The sequence below is a fragment of the Cyprinus carpio genome, chromosome A6, assembly GCF_018340385.1.
Source record: "Cyprinus carpio isolate SPL01 chromosome A6, ASM1834038v1, whole genome shotgun sequence".
Classification (NCBI taxonomy): Eukaryota; Metazoa; Chordata; class Actinopteri; order Cypriniformes; family Cyprinidae; genus Cyprinus; species Cyprinus carpio.
The window spans coordinates 26,837,544-26,859,932 of NC_056577.1; the positions used below are offsets into that span (position 1 = coordinate 26,837,544).

A 22,389-nucleotide genomic window follows, 5' to 3' on the forward strand; every position below is an offset into this window, starting at 1 on the left:
AATGCACTAAAACTTTCTATGTTCATAATCAGACCCTGTCAGCAGTGAAGTGTTTCAAAAGTCTTTTAAATGTCCCATAAAAAATAGTGCTTATTATTTCTCCAATGGTTCATGCAACTCTCAGCACATACTGCAGCGCTGTAAGGAAGAGGCCGTCTGAAGAGGCAGGTGCCCTGTTTAAACAAACCAATGTCCCCCACTCAGTGCCGGTGCTCCAGTTATTGCCGTTGTTGTGCTACAGTAACTATGCCAACTCAAATGGGCATTTGCATTCAAGCCACAGGTGCTCTTTTGATTGCACAGCTTGTTATTCAGAAAGCTTAGCTAGAGAGAAGGAAGTGCAGAGGCCAGACAGCCTCAGATGGAAGGGCAGCAGCTATTCAGCACCGAGGACCTGAGGAGACCAAACCCACATATCTAACAACCTGCCATATCTCAGCTTTGAAGGCAGATTTTTGTCTTTTTATTTTCAGTGACAGTGCTGATGAAACATTGAAAAGCTGTGCGATAATTAACTGCAGTAAATTCTTGAAGAATTCTCTTGAAGATAATTGATAGTAGCGTCAGGAAATAATTCATATTATTTCATGACATATTCAGAAATAATTTTCATTTAAGAAAATAGGTTATATCGAGGGAAAGAATAATAGTGATCTACCAAAAGTAAAATGGTTATGTAACGTTTAGATACTGAATATGAATGTAGTTAATATTTAAACAATGAATGGATCTATACGGATGTGGTTATAATAAAAATAAGTGTATGAAGTTATTAAACTAGGTTGGCTGCCCTCATTTTAAAGAATCCCTGCTGGAAATGTGATACTTTGTGAGTGTAAGTAAATTATCAATAATTTTAATAACATTACAGTAATATTATGATTAGATTTAAAATGTAAAAATTCATTTAAACAACAATTTCACAGTGGATTACAAATTGGACATTCATTCTTGTCGAACCAATTCAATTCAAATGAATTTATGACATTATTATTATCACAGCTGAAAACAGTTATGTTGCAAAAGAACAGCATTTATTAGAATTTTTTGTAGCGACATAACATTTTTGTGTTTACTTTCACTTTTGATAAATGTAATGCATCCTTGCTGAATAAAAGTATTATTTTCCATATTGACAGGTGTTTTTCCTTTATTTAGAATTTTGCTATTCACTGCGTTATGTTTTAGCATTAATGGAAAATTACTGGATAATGTCCTAGCAGAAAATTACCAGTACATTTTCCTTTCTTTTTGTTTCTCCAGTGTACTTGGAATGAACAGTCATGCACAAGAGCTCTAGAGGTTTCCTTTGTATTATATTGTATTATATTCTTTGTATTATATTATTCCCTGTTTCCATAAAGGGGTGGGGGCAAAATCATCCATGACAAAAAGTGATGGGGACGTGTAAATGTGCTACTCCTTGCTCCAAATGCTTCATTAATTCCTGTCGTTCAAAGGACACACAAAAGGGAAAGTGAAAAAAGGTAGCATCTCCCACAGCGTGAGGAGACAAGGGCCTCACCCCAGGCAAACACACCCGGACACTTCCATTAGCTTGATGATGTGGGAGGGTAAATTATTTATTTATTTATTTATTTTTGTCCTCGTCAAGGTTAGTGGCCTGTAAAAATGAATTTCGTTCACTCAAAGAGAACAGGGAAAAAATACAGGTGAGTTTTATTGAGGAAGCGAAAAATGTACAGTACAAAGCACAGTTCCTTTCTCTTTGAACAGGCAGACATGTTTCTGAGAGCTTGTTTATTCATTTAAGAAATGATACATTTCACTAGAGTAATTACCACAACATGGGGTAATTAGGGAGGTGGATTGGTGTCTTGGCAGCAGTCAACCGAAACAACAGACCTAGCCACACTGCCATGCGTGTTACGGCCCTGCCAAAAGGAGGACGTCATGTTGGTACGGTTTCTGCTACAAGAGGGGTAATGAAAGCTGTTCCTCTGGCACGTGTTTACGTTGCAGATCTAATGAGCTCAGTGTGGGAAGTTGCTGAAAATAAATGAATAGCACACATCAGAAATAATGTGGACCTGATGTGTTCGCACCTGTTTTACAATCTAGAGTCATGTTCCAGATTGTGGATTTTGAGCTTTTTAAGTCTTCTTGTTCTTTCTTTTAGAGAGGATTATTCGACATGGCCCAGTGTTTACCCAAGAGCCCAGTGACAGTGTTTTCCCTTTAACCGCAGAGGACAACAAGATATTTATTAACTGCAAAGCCAAGGGAAGTCCAGCACCACATTACAAGTATGACTATTTTCCTCAAAAAAAAAAAAAATTATATATATATATATATATATATATATATATATATATATATATATATATATATATATATATTATATATATATATATATATATATATATTTTTTTTTTTTTTTTTTTTTTTTTTTTTTTTTTTTTATTATTATTATTATTATTTATGCCTGGAATAAAAAAATAATTAAAAAATGGAATGAAATATGAAATTTGAACATCATATATTGAAGATTCTGCATTTGTGACAAATTGACATTGACTTCAATGAATTCAATGAATTGACAATATTAAGTCATATTTCAATAAACAATTTTATTTTTAACAAGAATTTATGACAATTGTTTAATTTCAGTTAAGCTTTTGACTGAAATTCTAAATACTAGTAAATTATAAAAGTAAATTTTATAGCGAGACATTTTGTCACTATTGTCACCGTTTTGAACAGTGTTATTTTAATATTATTATTTGAATTCATTTTTAGTTTTAGTAATTTTAATACTTTGTATTTCAGTTATTTACCAAGGCCACCAACTTTTTTCTTTTAGTTTAGGCTTTTATCTACAACTTATATTTATATTTTATTAAAGTATTATTTAAAATTATATTAACATTTCTGCTTTTGGATTCATTGTACTGTATATTTTATTCTTGGTTTAAATAATGTCTTCGAATTACACCGAACATATTTCTATGTTTTTAGTACTTACATTTCTTATCCTCATTATCCCATGCTCACTCCACCTATTTCATATTTAGGTGGAAATTCAACAGGAAAGATCTTGATGTTGACATGGACTACAGCCTTGTTGAAGGAAACCTTTTGATCAATAACCCTCAGGCAACTAAACACAGTGGTGTTTACCAGTGTATCGCCACTAATGCATTCGGAACAATCCTGAGCCGAGAGGCTAAAGTGGAGTTTGCATGTAAGTGCAAATAAAACTATATGTTTTGTATTTGTGAACACCTGACAGTCTCTTCTGCACTTGATTACTATTACTTTGACTATACTGTCTTTATATATATATACAGTATGTATCCTTAGGAAGCTTAAATGAATAATATGTAAAATGCACACTATGTTATCTTTTATATGGTCCATTGGTGGGTAAGATATACTTTCTTCCCTGGATGTAGCAGGCTTTTGAACTGACAAATATATTTCGCTATCAGGAAGATTCCATCAGATGTCCAGTGGTGCTATCTAAAATGCAGTCTGTAGTGAAAAAATTTACAAATGGTCTTAAATCAACAGATAATCATAGCAAAGAAACATTGCCTCGTTCATATTGTGTGTACATATGAAAAAAGAAAAAAAAATTGTTCATTCGAAATTTCACATGTAGATGTGTCTTTTCAGGTCTTGAGTGATGCAGGTAATTGTTGTAGGACTAATTTGTGGTGCTTCACTGGCAAAATTGACATTTACAGAGAGGGAAGAAACATTTTCCCAATGATTTACCTCCTCACATAGCTATCAGTTCTGAAGTATTGAAGAATACATTTTTATTTCTTGATTTATAATGGGGAAAACTTTTCATTATGTTTTTATTTTGTTTTTGATTTTTTTTTTTTTTTTCCTGTTTATGAAGCAAACACTTTTATGCAAAGCAACTTATATTGCATACAAGATGCAGGGGAATTTAAGCCTTTATCAAGCACGTCATATTTTATGGCCATATATTTTATTGTTCAAGGGCACATTTTACCATGGTCTAATCTCTAGAAAGTAGATCTGACAATATGTAATTAACACAGTTACCCTGACAACCACGTCAACAGAAATCACCACTTTGGTCTGTAAGTTAGAATGTCTAAGTGGCATTTCATACAGCTAAGTGTAATTTTTTTTTATTTATTTATTTGTACCCCACTTGCAAATTCTCACTAATTTTAATATTTTTTGCAGTGTGTCTTTTATTTACACAGAACACAACTCATTTCACAAACGCATACATTCATGAGGCATACTATTTGAATAAACACCAAAGCTTTAGCCCAGTCTGGGATGTCATTTTTGCCTGTCCCTTCCTGTGTTGTAGAGTGGCATTTCTAAAGGTCCCTGCTCTGTGAGTCGTCTGTTGCACGTCAGAGCGATGACAGAGCCTTTAATGAGTAATGGTGATTCTATTATTTTGTTTTCACAGACCTGCAGAATTTCAGCAGTAAGGCCAGAAGTCCAGTATTAGTGAGAGAAGGACAGGCTGTTGTGCTCCTGTGCGGTCCGCCACCCCACTTTGGAGGTACATTTTATTGTATTCTTTATGAATTTGAATGTTATTTTTTTAATTATTATTATTTCAAACAAATACACAAGCCACTCTTCTTTAAAGATTTCAATAATTTTCCACTTTACTTCATATGAATCAAGAGTGACAATTGTTCGCAAAATCTGTTGACCTCTTTCCACAGTCCTTTTTTTTTATCAATTTTGTGTATAGCCTGTGGAATAATGCTAAGCAACTCCAAGGTCAGGAATTCACCTCTCTCCACTCTGCTCACTTTGTATGTATGGTACATGCTGGTTCAGATTGTATCTTAATCATCTCAAATTGTGAGGAAATCAAGCTTTCAAATGACTGGAGCACAATGGCTCACATTCTTGCATTCATGCACCAACCTCTTGGCATTTAGCTTCCCCTCCTCCTTCTTAATGGCACTTGTGTCCTTGTGGTCATTTGGAAAGGTTATTTTCTTAAGCCTTGGCCTTCTGTTGAAAGGTAATAATGGCATGTGGTGGTTGGTTTAAAGTGACGTGTCTCTTTATCCCCTGGTCCAGCTGTGCACCTCTTCTGTGTGCAGCTGATTAGCAGTCCCTCAAAGAGCCACTCACAGATGCACCAGAGGTGCAATTTCATGCCACCACACTGCTGTTCTGTCATTCCACCACATTTCCAGTCAAATCAATGGTCGTAAGTGACCCACACCTTCCCCGTTCCCCGCAGCCACCCTCCACACTGTTTTCTATTTTCCATCCCTCCTTCTTCTATCACACCAGCCTTGACTGTTTGCCACACGTAATCCGAGTCTCTTGCATATGGATAATGCTTCATGGAAATTAATACAATGGTTAGATACCGCAGCTCAGTCTATGAAGGTTTGGGTGAAAGGGGTGAAACCATGGAGGTCTATAAAAGAGAAGTGTGCAGTTTGAAATCTGATGTTTTCCTTGTGGGAATCACCATTTTTCCCCACTCTGGTGCAACTAAGAATATGCTGCCTTGCATTTTTTATTTTTTATTATAATTATATATAGTTTATGGATGAATATTTAGTAAATATATAGTGTATATTAGTAAATATATAGTGTACACACACACACACACATGCATTGTATTTTATATATATATATATATATATATATATATATATATATATATATATATTACCGTTCAAAAATATTCTTTTATGCTCACAGAGGCTGCATCTATTTGATCAAAAAAGAGCAAAACTGTAATATTGTGAAATATTATTACAATTTAAAATTATTAAAATAACTAATAGTTTTCTATTGTAATACATTATAAAATGTACTTACTTTTTTATGATTCTTTGATGAACAGAAAAAAAGGATATTTTGTAACATTACAATTAATTATAATTATAAATTAATTAAAGAATTATTTCTTATTTCTTTCTTTCTGTCAAAAAAAGAAAAGAAAAAAAAAGACTGACCCCTAAACTTAATGTGTGTGTATATACTACATTTCATGTGTGTGTATGAAGTTCTTTTTTTATTTTTATTTTTTGTGGAGTAAGTGAAAAAAAAAAGAGGTCATTTTGGTTTGTAGTTACTTTAGTATTATCTTGATGTTAAATTACTGTTGATAGTTTTCAAGTTGAACAACACTGAACTGAACCTTGTGAATTTGAGACAGCTCTCCATTACTGCACAGTAACTACTACCTAAAGTAAAAATCATCTCTTTTTACCCATAAATAGCCATGTACATTGGTCTACATGGTCTCAGATTACAGTGGCTGTGAATTTGTTTCCTATGAGACCAAAAGCCTTGAGCACAGTGCCCAGTAATGACGAGAGGTCCCTCACCTTGTCACCACTCCATTTATGATGGTTTTAATTAACCTTTTTCTGTTTTGAAGCCAAATGGTTCTCTTTCCTCGGTGCTGTACACTCTTAGATATGCTATTTGAACCTTAAATAGCCTTTATCAATCCACATTTCAGCCACTCTAGCCCCCTTTCTACCCTCTAATAAACGCTGCTTAATTTGATACTTTCATTCTTCATTTCATACCACAGACCTTGCTGTGCGGTCTTCCTGTATTCCTGTCTCATTAAGAAAGAGTGAGAGGTGATATGAACAAATAGAAATAGAAGAAAAATAATGAAGACAAAATGTGCTTATATCACAAAAAGACTGTTAAAAGCTAAATAATTCAATCGAAAACCCATTCATTTGCTTTGTTGATTTTATATATATATATATATATATATATATATTTGCTGTAAATATATAATTATTATTATTGCAGTAAGCACAAACTTTTACTTTTCTTCTTTATTTATTCATGAAGATGATATGATTTCAATATTTATTTTTATAAAGATGTCACAAACCAAAGCATTGGACATTTTGTGGTGGAAAATTGAAAGTTGTTTTGATGGCTCTTTTAATTGTTTTGGCAGTATAAGGGTTATTTTAGAGAAAAAATGCTATATGATATATATAATATAATACAAATGCACATGTTTTGCCTTTATGAAAATAAATAGGGTGTAGTTTGTCAAAATGAATGATTAAATTTTTTATTTATTTTTTCTTAAAACTTGTTCTAGAAATGTTTCTATAGCATCAGAATGCTATTCATACAAAGACACAATTGTAATATTTCTGTCACACTATCATCTTACTGTAATCATGAAGAGTAAATGCAGATTTTGTCGAGTTGTTTGCAGAGCCAGAATATGCCTTTTTCATGGAACAATATTAGTTTTGAGGTCCTGTTGCTTGTATTGTTTTAACCTTGTTATATATAAACTCCTTTCCCACAGCTGAGCTCTAACAAGCCAAGAACATACGCATCTAAATTGCATCCACAAATTTAATAAAGAAAAAAATAAACAGATTTTAAAACAGGTTTCAAATTTTCTATTTCATAATGCATCAAGCTGTACACTTAGTAGGGTAGGGCATGCAACATGTTGACTATATATCTGAGTTGGCAAAAAATTTACTGTCATCTGACAATTTTCTCCTCAGAAATCAGATACTCCTGGATATTTAATGGCCGCCCCAGCATTGTTGTTGGGGACAACCGACGATTTGTGTCCCAGAGGACTGGAAACTTGTATATTGCAAAAGTTGAGACATCAGACGTGGGCAACTACACGTGTGTGGTAAGGAATGTGATGACCAATACGACTGTCTACAGTTCCCCAACTCCAGTGGTGCTACGTCGGGACGGTGAGTAGCCTGGAGGAACTGCTAACAGTAATGAATCAGTAGATTTGAGCATGACGGTGTGTTTTGCTGCCACTCAGAGACATAGCATTTGTGCATTCATAGTCTCTGAGCTGTGCTCAGCCAACTGTGTGTGTGTGTGTGTGTGTGTGTGTGTGTGTTTGTGAGAGAGAGAGAGAGAGAGAGAGGGGGAAAGAGAAAAAATTCTGCATTAAGAAAGAAGACTTCAACCCTCACACACACACACATATACCCTGGGAGGCTCAACATCACCAGTCATTAGTGTCTGTTTAATATTCACCCAGACAAGGTATATGAAGTAGGGCGGATAGGTTTTGAATATCTTGAGTTAATGTGAATATTAAATATTTTTATCTATGAATATTTTGGGCACTGTTGAACTCTTACTACTTTACTAATTCATATTTCTTACTTTTTCTTGCGTTTGATCTACATTCCCTGCTGAAAAGACCATTTTAGGCCAGCATAAATTTACATGATTTTCTAGTTGGTGCAGGTTGACCAGCATAGCCAAAACCATCATGATCTTTTTGATAAAGCAGGTTGACTAAGGGAGTCTTTTTGGCAAACAATGTAACAAAATTAGTACCAAAAATCTAAGTTGACAATTTTTTTTTTCTTTTCATTATAATTTTTAAAAAAATGTTATTATATTTTTATTAACTTATCTAATGTAAGCACTGTTTTCATGTAATGTTATATGTCATGTTGTTATGCAATATGTTTTATATGTTTGATACATCTTTAAATTAATATGTTTTTCATAATGTATATATATTTGACATTATCATTAAATAACATGTATTGTTGTGCACTGAAATTATAGTTATATTAAAAAATATATAGGATATTATCAAAATTTTTTCAGAAATGTAAAGTTGTCCGTTACAGTTTTTTTCTAGTTTTGCTTGTTTACTAAATAAAAAATAATAGTTATGAATGAAAATGGTATGACAAAATATTGTCAAAAGACTATGACTGAAAAAAATAGCATTGCTAACCTAGTTAAAAACCTAGTGGGAACAGAAGCATCCAGAACATTACATATGCTGGTGACCAGCCGTTGTCTTTTCAGCAAGGTTTCTTGGCTAGCTGCATGTGTTGTAAACTTGTATATATGCCTTGTTTGCACATAAAGTGATGTACAAATATACTGTGAATAATAGTAAAGTCATTTCTGAATTGAAGCGCATTGGTTTTACCCTAAAAGACATATGCTTGTCTATCCTCATTTTCCAGCTGTGATGGGGGAATATGAGCCAAAGATTGAAGTCCAGTTTGAAAAAATGCTTCACATTGCCAAAGGATCATCGGTTCGACTGGAGTGTTTCGCTTTAGGAAAGTAGGTCTCTACTTTACTAACAGATGGACTCTTTGCCTCCAGAGGGTTGCGTTGCTAACTGGGGACTGCCACACTTGGCACATAGTACATCTTAGCAGTTTATTTAAGAGAAATGTCTCAGAAATATACAGAATCCTTTAATCTTACTGAAGTACTAGGAAACAGATGGAGCGGGGAAGGCATTATTTTTAAAATCAGCTGCAGACTGTGATCCAGGGGTGGGACGGGGTTCTGGCCTTAGATTGTCCACAAGTAATGTGTTAAGGGATGCTGGGATACTGGAGGGCTATCAAACACAGAACAGATAGGCTGTCAGGCCATTTATGAATATGTCAAAATTGAATTGTAATTGTGTAGAAATGGGCTGAGTATCATGTTGACTAACTAGTAACATGATCTGCTTTGATGAATCATGTTAAGCCTCTATAGAACATCTTTGCACAGTGTGATGCTAATATGGTCTCTTTTCTTGACTTTTCTCAGTCCAGTGCCTTCTATTTCCTGGAAGAGAGCGGACGGAAGCCCCTTCCCAGGAAAAATGAAGATAAATCACTCAAATGGTGTCCTAGAGATCCCATATTTCCGTCCAGAGGATTCTGGACTTTATGAATGCGTCGCCGAAAACTCCAAAGGACGTAGTATTGCAAAAGGACGTCTTGTATTTCAAAGTAAGGTCCAATACTGACTTAAGTATATATAGTCAATGGTCAAAATATTGGATGATAATTAGCCCTTTTTGGAAATATTTAGACAGCTGTGTCCAAAAAAAAACTGTGTGCAGAGTATTTTTCACAGTGTTAAAAGACCTTTCTTTATCTCTCCTATCCATGCAGCGTTTTGCCATCATGATTACCACAGGAAAATCAATAAGAGAAATTTACATTTTTAATGAGTAAGATAACAGATCACATAGCAACCTGTGGTAAATAATAAATAATGAAAGAATAGATTTTATTGTCAATTGTCAAGGCAAGACTAATTAGAATGGCTATAGCAGGCGTTGTTTAGTCTGCCCAGAGAGCCCACAATATATGCACTGCTACTGTGCTCTTCTACAAGATAGGAAGAATCATCTAGAATTAATGTGCACAGAGTAACCTCATTTTTTGGTGGTTTATAAAACACAATGCTTTCGTCAATGCATGCAATGAGGAAGTTCAGAGAGTCGGACGTAGGATGCAGATCTCTGCATTTGTATTATAGTAGTTCATTGCTGTTCACACAGCTGTGGAACACCTGCAGTGGTCGCAAACTCTGTATGATGCAAACATGGCTATTGAGTCTGATCTTCACTGGGAGTGCAAGGCTAATGGAAAACCTCAACCTGTTTACCGATGGCTCAAGAATGGACAGCCTTTGGTCTCTCAGGTGATAATACTAACCACCAGAATAACACCCCTCAGTCCATTTTACGAAGTACTTAGACTTAAAATTAGCTGATTACGTTAGAGTGTATATGTTAAAAATGTTTGTATTTTGAAAAATTATATATCTAGGTTATTAGTGGAGCTCGCAATCTGTACTGATAATTTTGTTTATGCTCAGGACAGAATTCGTGTTGCTGGTGGCGGGTTAACCATCTACAACATGAACCTGATGGATTCTGGGATGTATCAGTGTTTGGCTGAGAATGATAATGGAGTCATATATGCAAGTGCTGAGCTCAAAGTTGTGGGTAAGCATCTTTCCATGTTATCAAATAACCCGTCTTTTTTTCCAAATGAAAATATCAAGGATTTTTTAAATTGTGATTTTAAGACCTGCAAAAGACTTGGAAATTAATAGAATTTGGTTCTGTATGAACATATGAACAGTTATGTTCTGCTCTAAATTATATTCAGTCAGCTTGATATGTCTGAGAATACAAATGGAAAACCACCGCAAAAATCTCAATAAAATAGGAATGATTTTTTAAAATCGTATTATTATTTGGCCGAAAATGAACCAATCATCTTTTCTTTTTTACTACTAGTTAAAACATGAAATAAACAGAAGGTATGTTGAAATAAACCATACAACTTACTGAAATATATTATGTCTAATGTAATCGCTCAATCAGTGTTTCATCCGCTGAAAGATGTCAATAACACAGCTTGTAAAAATTACACTTACCTCAGGAAAGCCATTCAATTTTCATAACCTCGTAAGACAACTAAAAATAACAGGTTTTGCTAAATATATGCAAAATACTCATATTTTACTTTATACTTTACTTATATTTTTACTTACTTTACCTGTGAGTGATATCTTCAGTGTTTAAATTACAGGCACTGTTTAAATGTTTTTATGTTTCAACAATGAACTATGAATTACGGAAGAGGATTAGGGCCAAGCAATAATAAAAAAATAAAACCATCTCTAGATTAAAGTCATTATATTGCGAGATTAAACTCGTTAGATTTCGAGAAAAAAAGTCGAAATACAGTCTTGAGAATAAACTCATGAAATATCGAGAATAAAGTCGTTGTGTTTCGAGATTAAACTCGTTAAATTTCGAGAAAAAAAGTCGAAATACAATCTTGAGAATAAACTTATTAAATATCGAGAATAAAGTCGTTGTGTTTCGAGAAAAAAACTCGTTAAATTTCGAGAAAAAAAGTCGAAATACAATCTTGAGAATAAACTCATTATATTACAGGGCATTAATGGCAATGCCGTACAGTTTTAATTTATCATAGCTGTCCAAGTGGCAGAGTGCATTTGGGTGAAGCCAGCGATAACCTTGCATTTGTCCTCTGGTTGTCATTTCATGTTGGACAAAAGCGAGTAACCTACATCGTGCAAATTGGACAGATTTTTTCTTCTAAAAAGACCTAGCCGCTTGCAAATTCACTTTAAAGTTCGTGTGCTAATTATTATTGTGTCATAACTAGCTAAAGTTGATAGTATTTCTTTGTTACTGAAAGATATAGGCTATGCAATGAACACTGATCGAATGCGTTATTCTCTACATTTCATTTCGACTTTTTTTCTCGAAACACAACGACTTTATTCTCGAAATTAAATGAGTTTATTCTCACGATTATTTCGACAATTTTTCACGAAATTTAATGAGTTTTTTTCTCGAAACAACGACTTTATTCTCAAAATTGAATGAGTTTATTCTCAAGATTGTATTTCGACTTTTTTTCTCGAAATTTAACGAGTTTTTTCTCGAAACACAACGACTTTATTCTCGAAATTTAATGAGTTTATTTTCAAGATTGTATTTCGACTTTTTTTCTCGAAATTTAACGAGTTTAATCTCGCAATATAATGACTTTAATCTCGAGATGGTTTTATTTTTTTATTATTGCTTGGCCCTAATCCTCTTCCGTAATGAATAGAAACATAATTATATGATTAAAAAGTTGATATAAAAACTTTTGTGCTTTATGTGCAGTTTAAATGTTTGTATACAACTTTTTTATTTGAAAACTTTAATTTTTGTTTCATGTTTTGAATTAAAAAAAAAGAATAATAATTTCAGTGCATCACTAAGAAGTCATAAAAATAAACTGGTCAAATGAGTGGGAAACACTGGTATTAAGTATTTCTAATGGTGAAATATGTCAGCAAGAATCACTTATCTGAGCCAAACACACTGAATCTCTTGTCTTTCAGCCTCTCCTCCAGACTTCTCAAAAAACCCAGTGAAGAAGACCACGCTGATCCGGAGAGGTGGGGAAGCTATCATCGAATGCCGGCCACACGCGTCCCCCAGAGCTTCCTACTCTTGGAGGAGAGGCAACGAGTTCCTAAAAGACAGCAAGAGGTATGGGTCAGCAGACCGGTCGCTAATGAAAGGTGCGAAATGAGCCGCTTGCACTCCTGTCATCCCCTGAGCCTTTGGGTTTGTTTGCACTGCAGTAGTGCAGGGTTCTGGTGAAGAGTCTTAAGGCACGTTCACACAGGGCACTTTCTTGCATCCATCTGCATGGTTTTTAATAGTATAGTTAAATTTATGCCGTAATATCCTTTTTCCAACAAGCAAGGTGGATTATGTTTCCATTTATATAATAAATGTTCTCATAAACACAGACATTGAAACCTCTCCTTTCCCCATGTTGGGTGAAATACAGGGTATATCTACAGTGCACAAGCATTATAGGATTTTTTTGTTTGTTTGTTTGTTTGTTTTGTTTTTTGTTGGTAGTGTTTGTAGGTTACTTTTATTAAGTGTTATAAGATATATATATAATGGCAATTAAAAGTTTGGGGGCAGTAAGAGTTTAATTTAATATTGTGATTTTTTTTTTACCATTTAAAATAACTGTTAAAAGCTGAATTTTCAGCGATCTTCAGAAATCATTCTAACATGCTGATCTGGCGCTCAGCAACATTTCTTTTTCCTGGAGTTTTAAAATCAAAGTCAAAATAATGCTGATTAATGGAAAGAAATTAAAGTGCTTAAATAAAATCTAGTTGTGCTCAATTATATGTTTCAGATAAAACCGTCAGCTGTGAAGTGGAAAATAATGCAAAATTAACGTTACTTCCCCCCAAAAAAATAAGAGAAACATTTTATAATGAGAATGCATTTTTCAACTTCCTGTTTCCTACTTTTTCTCCCTCAGCAGTCATTATTTGCAAAGCATCAGCCCACTACTATATGATGTTTTTCCATATTTTTATTCAAACATAATTGCCTGTATTTTGTCCACACTGAACACAGTTGCTAAGCCACAGATGTTGCACATTCAGAACCAACAACATCCTTCCTGATGACACTTTTCACACAAGAGTGAGTGCCTGCTGGAACACTAATTAATACACCCCTGGTTCTACCTCTCTCCTGTGGGGTTTCAATGGGACAGAATCGTTCTAGCATGGCCGTGTCAGAACAGGTGGCAGGAGGGATGCGTGTATGATCTCCAGTAATGGATGGGGATGGAGTGATGACCAGTGGGAGCTTACTCTGTGCACTGTGGTCCATCTGGACCTGAGAGAGAACACACATGCCATGACTCACTGATGCTGCCCGGGGTCTCCGTGGAGTGATGTGATTATTGGATGAGGGAAAGGGGGAGCGGGATTGGAAGTTAGAGTGAATGGAGGAAATGAGACAAGAGGTGCAAGACTGTATATCAGATACTGTCTATCAGAGTGTCAGGGTAAGCCTCAGAGTGTCTGAAATGGAGTGTGGATGTACTCACATTTCACTGCTGGTTATATATGCTCTATATAATTGTGTATGTGACGAATAAAAATCTTGAATCTTGAAATCTTGAAATCTTGAATCCTAACTCCATACTTCACGGTATGTAATGTATGCTGCGTATTGTGGTTTTGTAGCATATGCAACAATATGCAATATTCCGAAAAGATGTCAGTACACAGTGAGTGCGTTTAATTCAGCAAGTGGCATCTTGTTATCATTTTGGGAATTTCGCAGTTATTTTCAGGTTTTAAGTAGAATGTTTTAGCATTTGACAGTCCACTCATATCTATCAGAAAATAAATGGACATTCAAGTCAAGAACACTACATTGTGGGATACATTGTTCCACATTGTGCATACTATTGTTTTAGAAATAGTAGCCTCTATGAAACAATATGCATAAATAAACAGTGCATGTTTTGCAAGTGGCATCTAATTATTAATTGTATTTGCAGTTATTTTCATATTTCAACTAGAAATATAGTAATGTTAAAAAGTCAAGTGCACTGCATACACTGTTGCACATTGTGCATACTGCATGCTATTGTTTTAGAAGTAGTAGTCTATATGAAACAATATGCAATATGCACAAGTAAAAAGTGCATGTTTAATTCAGCAAGTGGAATCTAATTGTCATTTTTAAAATAGTTATTTTGCTGTTATTTTCAGATTCTCTCTATGTACACTTCATGCAATTTTTTACAAATAGTAGTCTATATATAATATAATGCGATATGCAACAATAAACATTTCCTTAAACAGTCCATGTTTAATTCAGTAAGTGGCATCCACTAGCTTCATTTTTGAGATTCAAATTCACATTTAAGTTTTTTTTTTTTTTTTTTTTTTTTTTGGGCAAATCAAAAACAATGGAAGTAGAGCACATTGCATTGTGGGATACACTACGGCATCCAATGTGCTCTGGTTAGTTGTTTTTCAAACAGAGTATTAATATATACTACATATTACACACTGTACAATGGATATTATTTAACATATAATGTAAAACGAAAAATATAATGCAGAAAAAAACGTTTGTGTAGTCTATGTATGAGAAGATTTGTATACTATGCATACTGCAAAAAAAGTGCACTGTACTAAACTGATGCTTTTATTCAGACATATTAAATTGAGAAATTATAACTAAATTAATGATAAAATGATTTCTGCTGAAAACTGAAAAAAAAAAATAGAAAAAAAAGTTTTTAAATTGTAATAATATTTCATACCATTACTGTTTTACTGTATGTTTGGTCAAATAAATGCAGCCTTGGTGAAAAAAAAAAAAAAAATATATATATATATATATATATATATATATATATAAATAAAGCCCAAACTTATAAATAGTAGTTGAGGTACCGTGCCCTTCAGAACACACTGACACCTACATTAATCATGAGTAAAAGAACAAAGAGCTGCTTTGTGGGTAACTATGTGTGATTATTGAGTCTGAAATGTTTTCACAGCAATTACACTCTGATTTAGTTTGAAGAGGTGCAAACACGAACTTGTCAATCTGTTGCATCTCACACTCCTGAGTTTGTATCAAGTCAATATGTGTTGCAGCCTCACTGTAGACTTTTTATGATTCTCTTGACGTGCCTCAACATGTGAGGAGAAGCATCGATTAGTCTTGTATTCCACAGGGCAGTCAGTAGAGGAAAGATCAGAGACTGATTACAAAGCCATCATGTCTTGACGCAAATATAAATGTGGCTCTGTGTGGTCAGTTTCGTTCCGTAAGCAGATAGCCCTTGTCTTTTTTCCTATTAGTTTTGCAGCTCATTGCTTACAGGTCGTCTGGTCAGCGTTTGATATTTTTGTCAATAAATCACAGCAAAGCTTTCGGCGTAAAGCATGTTCTCTGAGCCATAGTAAATACATATTTATTTTAAAAACCCGCAGCTGAAATTGTTTGATTTCTTAGCTGGCAGGTCTGCTGCGCTCGTGTTTGATTTGTTCTGGGAGAAGGTCACAGCGTTATGTATTTACATTGCTCTATTTATTTATCTATCTATCATTCCTTCTATTCCATTCCTAGTTATTAAAAACAAAGCAGCATTGTTTGTTCATGTACATCAAGGTCGATGGAGCACTTCTGAGAATTGTTTTCTGACGTCAGTTGCAGGAAGTCTGACAAGTTTCCAGTTAAATGAAAAATACATAAAATTAACCTCTCTTTTAGACTATGAACTAACCTGCTAGCAGTTAGCCAAGCAGTAATCAGTTTTATTTTTCTGACTCAAATCTATAGCATGTGTATTATTTGTTGTTTTATTTCTATTATTTATTTGATTATTTTTGACATTTGAATTTTACAGTGCATAAATTATCACTTACAATGTGCTTATCATCTCACACACCTCTCCTACACAACCTACACAATTTTAGCTATCATTCATTTCTGCCAAATACACGTTTAATACTGAAGGTTAGGGGAGGGTTATGAAAAATCCATAACCTGTGTATTCAGACGGTATCAACATCTCCTCACATGATCCAGACAGGCTTCTGCAAGAGCTTCATAATCACATCTGCTCTTGCTGCCTTTTTGCAAACACTTTTTAATGTTTTGATAGCATCTTACATATGTTAGATAATGATAAGGCCGCAGGTAAGAATTCAAACCAGCTTCTCTTTTACATCCTCTTCCCTTTCACTTTATTCTTGGCCTTAATGTTGCAGTATTCACTCGTAAATGTGGAGGTTTCATCTTTTAGAATCCCATTAACTAAATGTATACTGTTGAATACTCTGACCATTTAATTAGAATGGTTTTCTACAGGTTTCAGACTTGTTAAAAATAAACACAAGCATGCCGAGACAAATACACTGTTACTCTTTCTGGAATAGGCAGAGCTTGGCTCTTTAAGAATTCATTTTGGGGAGGCAAGAAGGAAGGAACGAAGGAAGGTTGCTGTATCCTTGAACATTAAAGCTCTGATCCAGTACCTGAGCAGACTCTGTGTGTCAGAGAACGTGTTGGGTTAAAGACCATCTTTGTTTATTCTTTCATCTGTTCCAGGAGACTGTCAGTTTCACCACCCGAATACTTTTACACAGTTCTACAATTTTGGATGCTTATACTGTATATCTCATACATCTCTCCTACTCAAGTCACATCATTTTCACACTCTAATGGAACAAAAATTTATGGGAATAAACTTCAAAATATAATGTGGTATATTACATAATATATTTCCATATATGGGAAACTAGTGCTTATATTTTTCAATATACTGCAATATGCATTGGTCATGTATGGCTATATATTAATAGTACAGAAATATTCATTACATGTTATATTCATAAAGTTTTCTCCTTTATTGTGCACATGCAGAGTAGAGCCTGTGGTTAGGTTGATGACTGGCCTAACACCAATAAGACTATATATTACTCTATATATCTATTTAAAAAGTAATGGCTGTGTACTCTTCATCATGCTGATAATTTCTTTGCTAGATACTTTGGTACATGCAGGTGTGTTTGTGCTGTTGTTAACTAGTTATATATGAAAATATGAAATAGATAGATAGATAGATAGATAGATAGATAGATAGATAGATAGATAGATAGATAGATAGATAGATAGATAGATAGATAGATAGATAGATAGATAGATAGATAGATAGATAATGAACGTTATTATAAAATATAAGAAATATATTATGTCTATATATGTGTGTGTATACTGCATGAGTAAATATGTGCAATATATTTATAGACATACAGTACCATATCTTATCACATGTAGATCTATATGTTATAAAGTGTATTACTGAATAAAAATATACATATATTATAATATATAATTAAATATATTGTCCATATTTTTAAATGTATGAAAGTGGAAATTCCTTTATTCCTTTATTCGTTATTATTCAGTATAATGATATATATTAAAATAACGATATTATCAGTGCACTGTGAAAACATTTAATATATTGATCATTCATATATAAGGAAATATGAACATTAAGACTTATATTTAGACTTTCAAAAAACAGTTTAGTATGTTTTTAAGCCATTTTGTTTAGGAGGACACAGGAAGTGTCCTCATAAACCATGTTCACATTGTAATACCTATGCCATTATACACATTTGTGTCTTCGTAAACCTTATAAACCTGCACACACACACACACACACACACACACGCATACACATTACCATTCAAAAGTTCTTTTGTTAAATATTCTTAGAGTTTTAAATATTTTTATATACATGAATATATTTTAAAATGTTATTTATTCCTTTGATGGCAAAGTTGAATTTTCAGCAGCCATTACTCCAGTTTTTAGTGTCACATGATTCTTCAAAAATCATTCTAATATGCTGATTTGGAGCTAAATTTGGTCAATTTAAATTAGTAAAATTAGTTAAATTAAACGTTTGAATTTTTATATAAAGTTTATTTATTATTTAATAAACAGCATTGTTATAGCAAGATGTCACTGGTTGTTGACATTTATTCCAACAATTTTTATTTACTGTTGCAGGCGGACCATCTCAGAGGACGGCACCCTCAGGATTGCCAATGTTTCCAAATCCGACGCAGGGAGGTACACTTGTGTTGCCAAAAACCCTTTTGGTACATCCAGCAGTTCTGGGACTTTAGTGGTCAAAGGTAAAGCACCTTTCACATTTCACAAACAGCACATTTCTCTTGCTTCTAACCGGACGCCTTAAACCGGATGAGAACCTGTGGAAAAACAGTGAGCAACTCAAGCATGAAATTGATAATGAAATATATAGTTGTTTTATGTTCCTGCCGGTTTGACAGAGGTATAACTCATCCAAGCTTTTGTAATGTGTGAGTTATTGGTCCAGCCGCTGGTGTGAAAAAAAAATCCGTAGCCATCCACAGCACCGGGAGCGGACTTCATCCTCGTCACCCCAGTCGCTTTCTGCATGTTTAATTAAAAATATGCTGCTGTTGCAAGTTTTTTTTTTTTTTTTTTTTTTTTTTTTTCTCAATTTACTCTTTTAATAACTTATTGCATTACATATGCATGTTTTTTGGACACTTTGATGGCTTCAAGTAGGGTTATTTAAATCCAGGACTGAATTAAAAAAAAAATAATAATTGTAATTGTGTGGGTGTTTAATTTTAAAATGAGGCAGATTCCCTTTTGTGATAGCTAGTCAGTGAATCAACAAGTTCCTACTGAATAAAACAACTTCATCTATGATTTTAGATGTTTTAAGTGGTTTTAAGCTGGTCTAGCTGCTTTCCTAGGCTGGTTTCCAGTTGGTTTAGCTGGTTGGCCATCTAGTCTCCAAACCTGACAGGCTGAAAAGTGCACAAAACTCTCATGAATTAATGCATAACTGAAGATCTTCAACACTTCTGTCTTGGTCCTTTCTTTCCTTTATCTCACTTTTTGACAGAACCGACCAAGATTACAGTCCCTCCTTTGAGTATGGATGCCACAGTAGGGGAGAGCATTGTCTTGCCGTGTGAAGTATCTAAAGATTCCACTCTATATCCCGTCTTCAAGTGGTTCTTCAACGGAAAGCTCATCGATTTCAGTAGACACGATCACTTCGGAATGATTGGAGTGGTGCGTTTCTGTCACTCATTATATTTCAAAGCTACAAATTCTGTATTCCTGAAATACTTTAGCCTTGGATTCCTCTTTGAAATCATTCAGAGTAGAGGAATGTGAGTGAAGAATGATTGGGATCCCTTGGTGTTTTTAACCTTTTTTTATTGCCTAGCTAGTAATGGGGGGAACTTGAGTACAAGGGCACCTGGCTGCTCTCTGAACACAGAGGCACAAATCCGTCTGATTACAGGATTTACATTGCACTCTGTTTAACACACAGTGAACCTCAAATAGCTATCCACAGGACCCACTCTCTCACTGTGTAGATCATCCACAGAGCTTTTAAGTTGCCAAGTATTGCTCTTGAGAACCTGGAGAGAGCGATGAGCAAATGCACGAATGGCGGGCTCTCACTAACAGTAAAAGGATTGCTTGTTCAAGTGAATTAAAAGAACCCTATCTAAACTGAAGGGCCAATCAAATATCAGAGCTTTTTGCTACTGCCATTTGTTTATTGATATTTTAAAAATATGATGTAACTACAGAAATGAAAATATACTTGATTTGGGGTCAGAATTTTTTTTTTTTCTTCGGGGATGCATTCTATTGATCAAAAGTGACAATTAGAATTTTATAAATTTGTTTCAAATAAATGTTCTTTTCAACTTCATTAAAGAATCCTGGAAAAAAAATACAGTTTCCTCAAAAATATTAAGAAGCACAACTGTTTTCATTATAAATAACAACAAATGCTTCTTGAGCATTAAATCAGTATATTAGAATGAATTCTCAAGGATCATGTGACACTGAAGACTGGAGAAATGGCTGCTGAAAATTCAGTTTCGCCATCAAAGAATAAATTTCATTCCAAAATATATTTAAATAGAAAATGGTTTTTTTAATTTTTAAATTACAATAATATTTCACAATATTACTGGTTTTACTGTATTTGTAATCATACAAATGCACCCTTGGTGAACATGAGACTTATTTCAAAAACTCTTACATAGTATTGTACCATATAGGCTACTATTTGTAACTGTCTGTTTAATTATTTACTCATTTGCAGAATAGTGTTTTTGATAATGTTCATTTGGTAAAATTTCTTTAAAATGTACCACAGTAATTCAATAGTTTATTTTCTAGTAGTAAACAATAGCACTGACATTGCATAATATATGAATATAGTAATCATATGGATGGATAGATAGACTTCTTTCTCTACTTATTTTTTTACATAATACTCTTTTTTTTTAATATAGAGCTCTTCTGGGGATCTTATGATCAGGAATGTGCAGCTGAAACACTCTGGGAAGTACGTCTGCATGGTGCATACAGCTGTGGACAGTGTATCTGCAGCGGCAGACTTAATTGTCAGAGGTACTGTATGTGCGTTTCCCCCCATGGAGACTGTTCAGTATTCTACACTTTTCTGAGCATTTATCAAATATAAATTAAAAAGGCCTCACAATTTGCCCCGCTATTTCTATTTTATTCTGTTATTCAGCTCTTGAAGTAATGAATACAGGAGTATCTGAAATCAATGCTTTAATTCCCTGCTTCGTGCTCTTTAGAACCTTTTGTATTTCCATCATCAAGTGAAGGATCTCTCTCCCTGGTTCTGAATATTAATCATGTCACCTTTTGTGGGCAGACTTGTCTCACATCGCAAGGTACTTGGTAACCTTGCTGTGCCCTTCTCTGATGAGGATACGCAGCAAGTTTGAGTCTTTTTTGTCTCTTTGGTGGTGGTGTTGTCAGGGCCCCCTGGTGCTCCAGTGGGTGTGTTGGTGGGGGACGTCACAGACAGGACTGCTCAGGTCTCATGGGGCCCCGGACCTGACAACCACAGTCCCGTTACCCTCTACATTGTGCAAGCCAGGACCCCTTTCTCTATCGGCTGGCAGGCAGTCAAAACTGGTATAGGACTCTGTGAACTTTCTTGTCGAATCTGGTTTTATCTTAGAAAACCAGTTCATGCTATTTTTATTGTGACTGAGCCACCCCTTAAAAATTAAATTTTGATTTTGGAAATGTCAAGTCATATTATAATTTACAGTAGGAAAAAATGACATTCCCAGAAATTCCACTGCACATTTGTAAATGTAAATTTAAGTTAAACCTAAAAATGGTGCTACCATATAAAATATATATAGTTGCATTAGTTTTTTCACCATATGTAGATTTTTTTTCATTATATTGTTATCAGATGACAATACCATGGTACTTTGATACTTTTTATATACCATAGTACCATATTCATATAATATGAAATTAATTGGCACAATGATATAGGAATAAACAAACTAAATATATTGACCTCTTTAGCAACTTTCTGTAATAGTGTTTTTTTTTTTTTTATCTCTCTCTTTCAATTATTTACTCGTGGCACAATGATGTCTTTCAGTAATCTTAATTTGGGGGCTTTTCTTAATAATTTTATTGGTACATGTATGTGTGATTTTTTGTGATCAGACCGACAGACAGACAGACAGACAGACAGACAGACAGACAGATAGATAGATAGATAGATAGATAGATAGATAGATAGATAGATAGATAGATAGATAGATAGATAGATAGATAGATAGATAGATAGATAGATAGATAGATAGATAGATAGATAGATAGAT

At 34.1% G+C, this 22,389-nt stretch overlaps 1 protein-coding gene across 2 annotated transcripts in view; it reads left to right on the plus strand.

The window, feature by feature from the left end:
- The window catches only part of LOC109057539 (contactin-4-like), a 78,294-nt gene that overhangs the window by 41,901 nt on the left and 14,004 nt on the right, over window positions 1–22,389 (plus strand). Inside the window, exons 3-15 of one of the 2 annotated variants that reach the window (XM_042758764.1) lie at window positions 2,141–2,267; window positions 3,036–3,205; window positions 4,427–4,522; window positions 7,503–7,706; window positions 8,964–9,066; window positions 9,550–9,734; window positions 10,292–10,434; window positions 10,612–10,741; window positions 12,670–12,820; window positions 18,707–18,834; window positions 19,599–19,771; window positions 21,019–21,136; window positions 21,518–21,676. In XM_042758764.1, the coding sequence (XP_042614698.1) occupies window positions 2,141–2,267; window positions 3,036–3,205; window positions 4,427–4,522; window positions 7,503–7,706; window positions 8,964–9,066; window positions 9,550–9,734; window positions 10,292–10,434; window positions 10,612–10,741; window positions 12,670–12,820; window positions 18,707–18,834; window positions 19,599–19,771; window positions 21,019–21,136; window positions 21,518–21,676 (1,887 nt within the window). Of the gene's footprint in view, window positions 1–2,140; window positions 2,268–3,035; window positions 3,206–4,426; window positions 4,523–7,502; window positions 7,707–8,963; window positions 9,067–9,549; window positions 9,735–10,291; window positions 10,435–10,611; window positions 10,742–12,669; window positions 12,821–18,706; window positions 18,835–19,598; window positions 19,772–21,018; window positions 21,137–21,517; window positions 21,677–22,389 lie in introns of those variants that run through there. The other variant, XM_042758765.1, reaches the window with a different exon arrangement.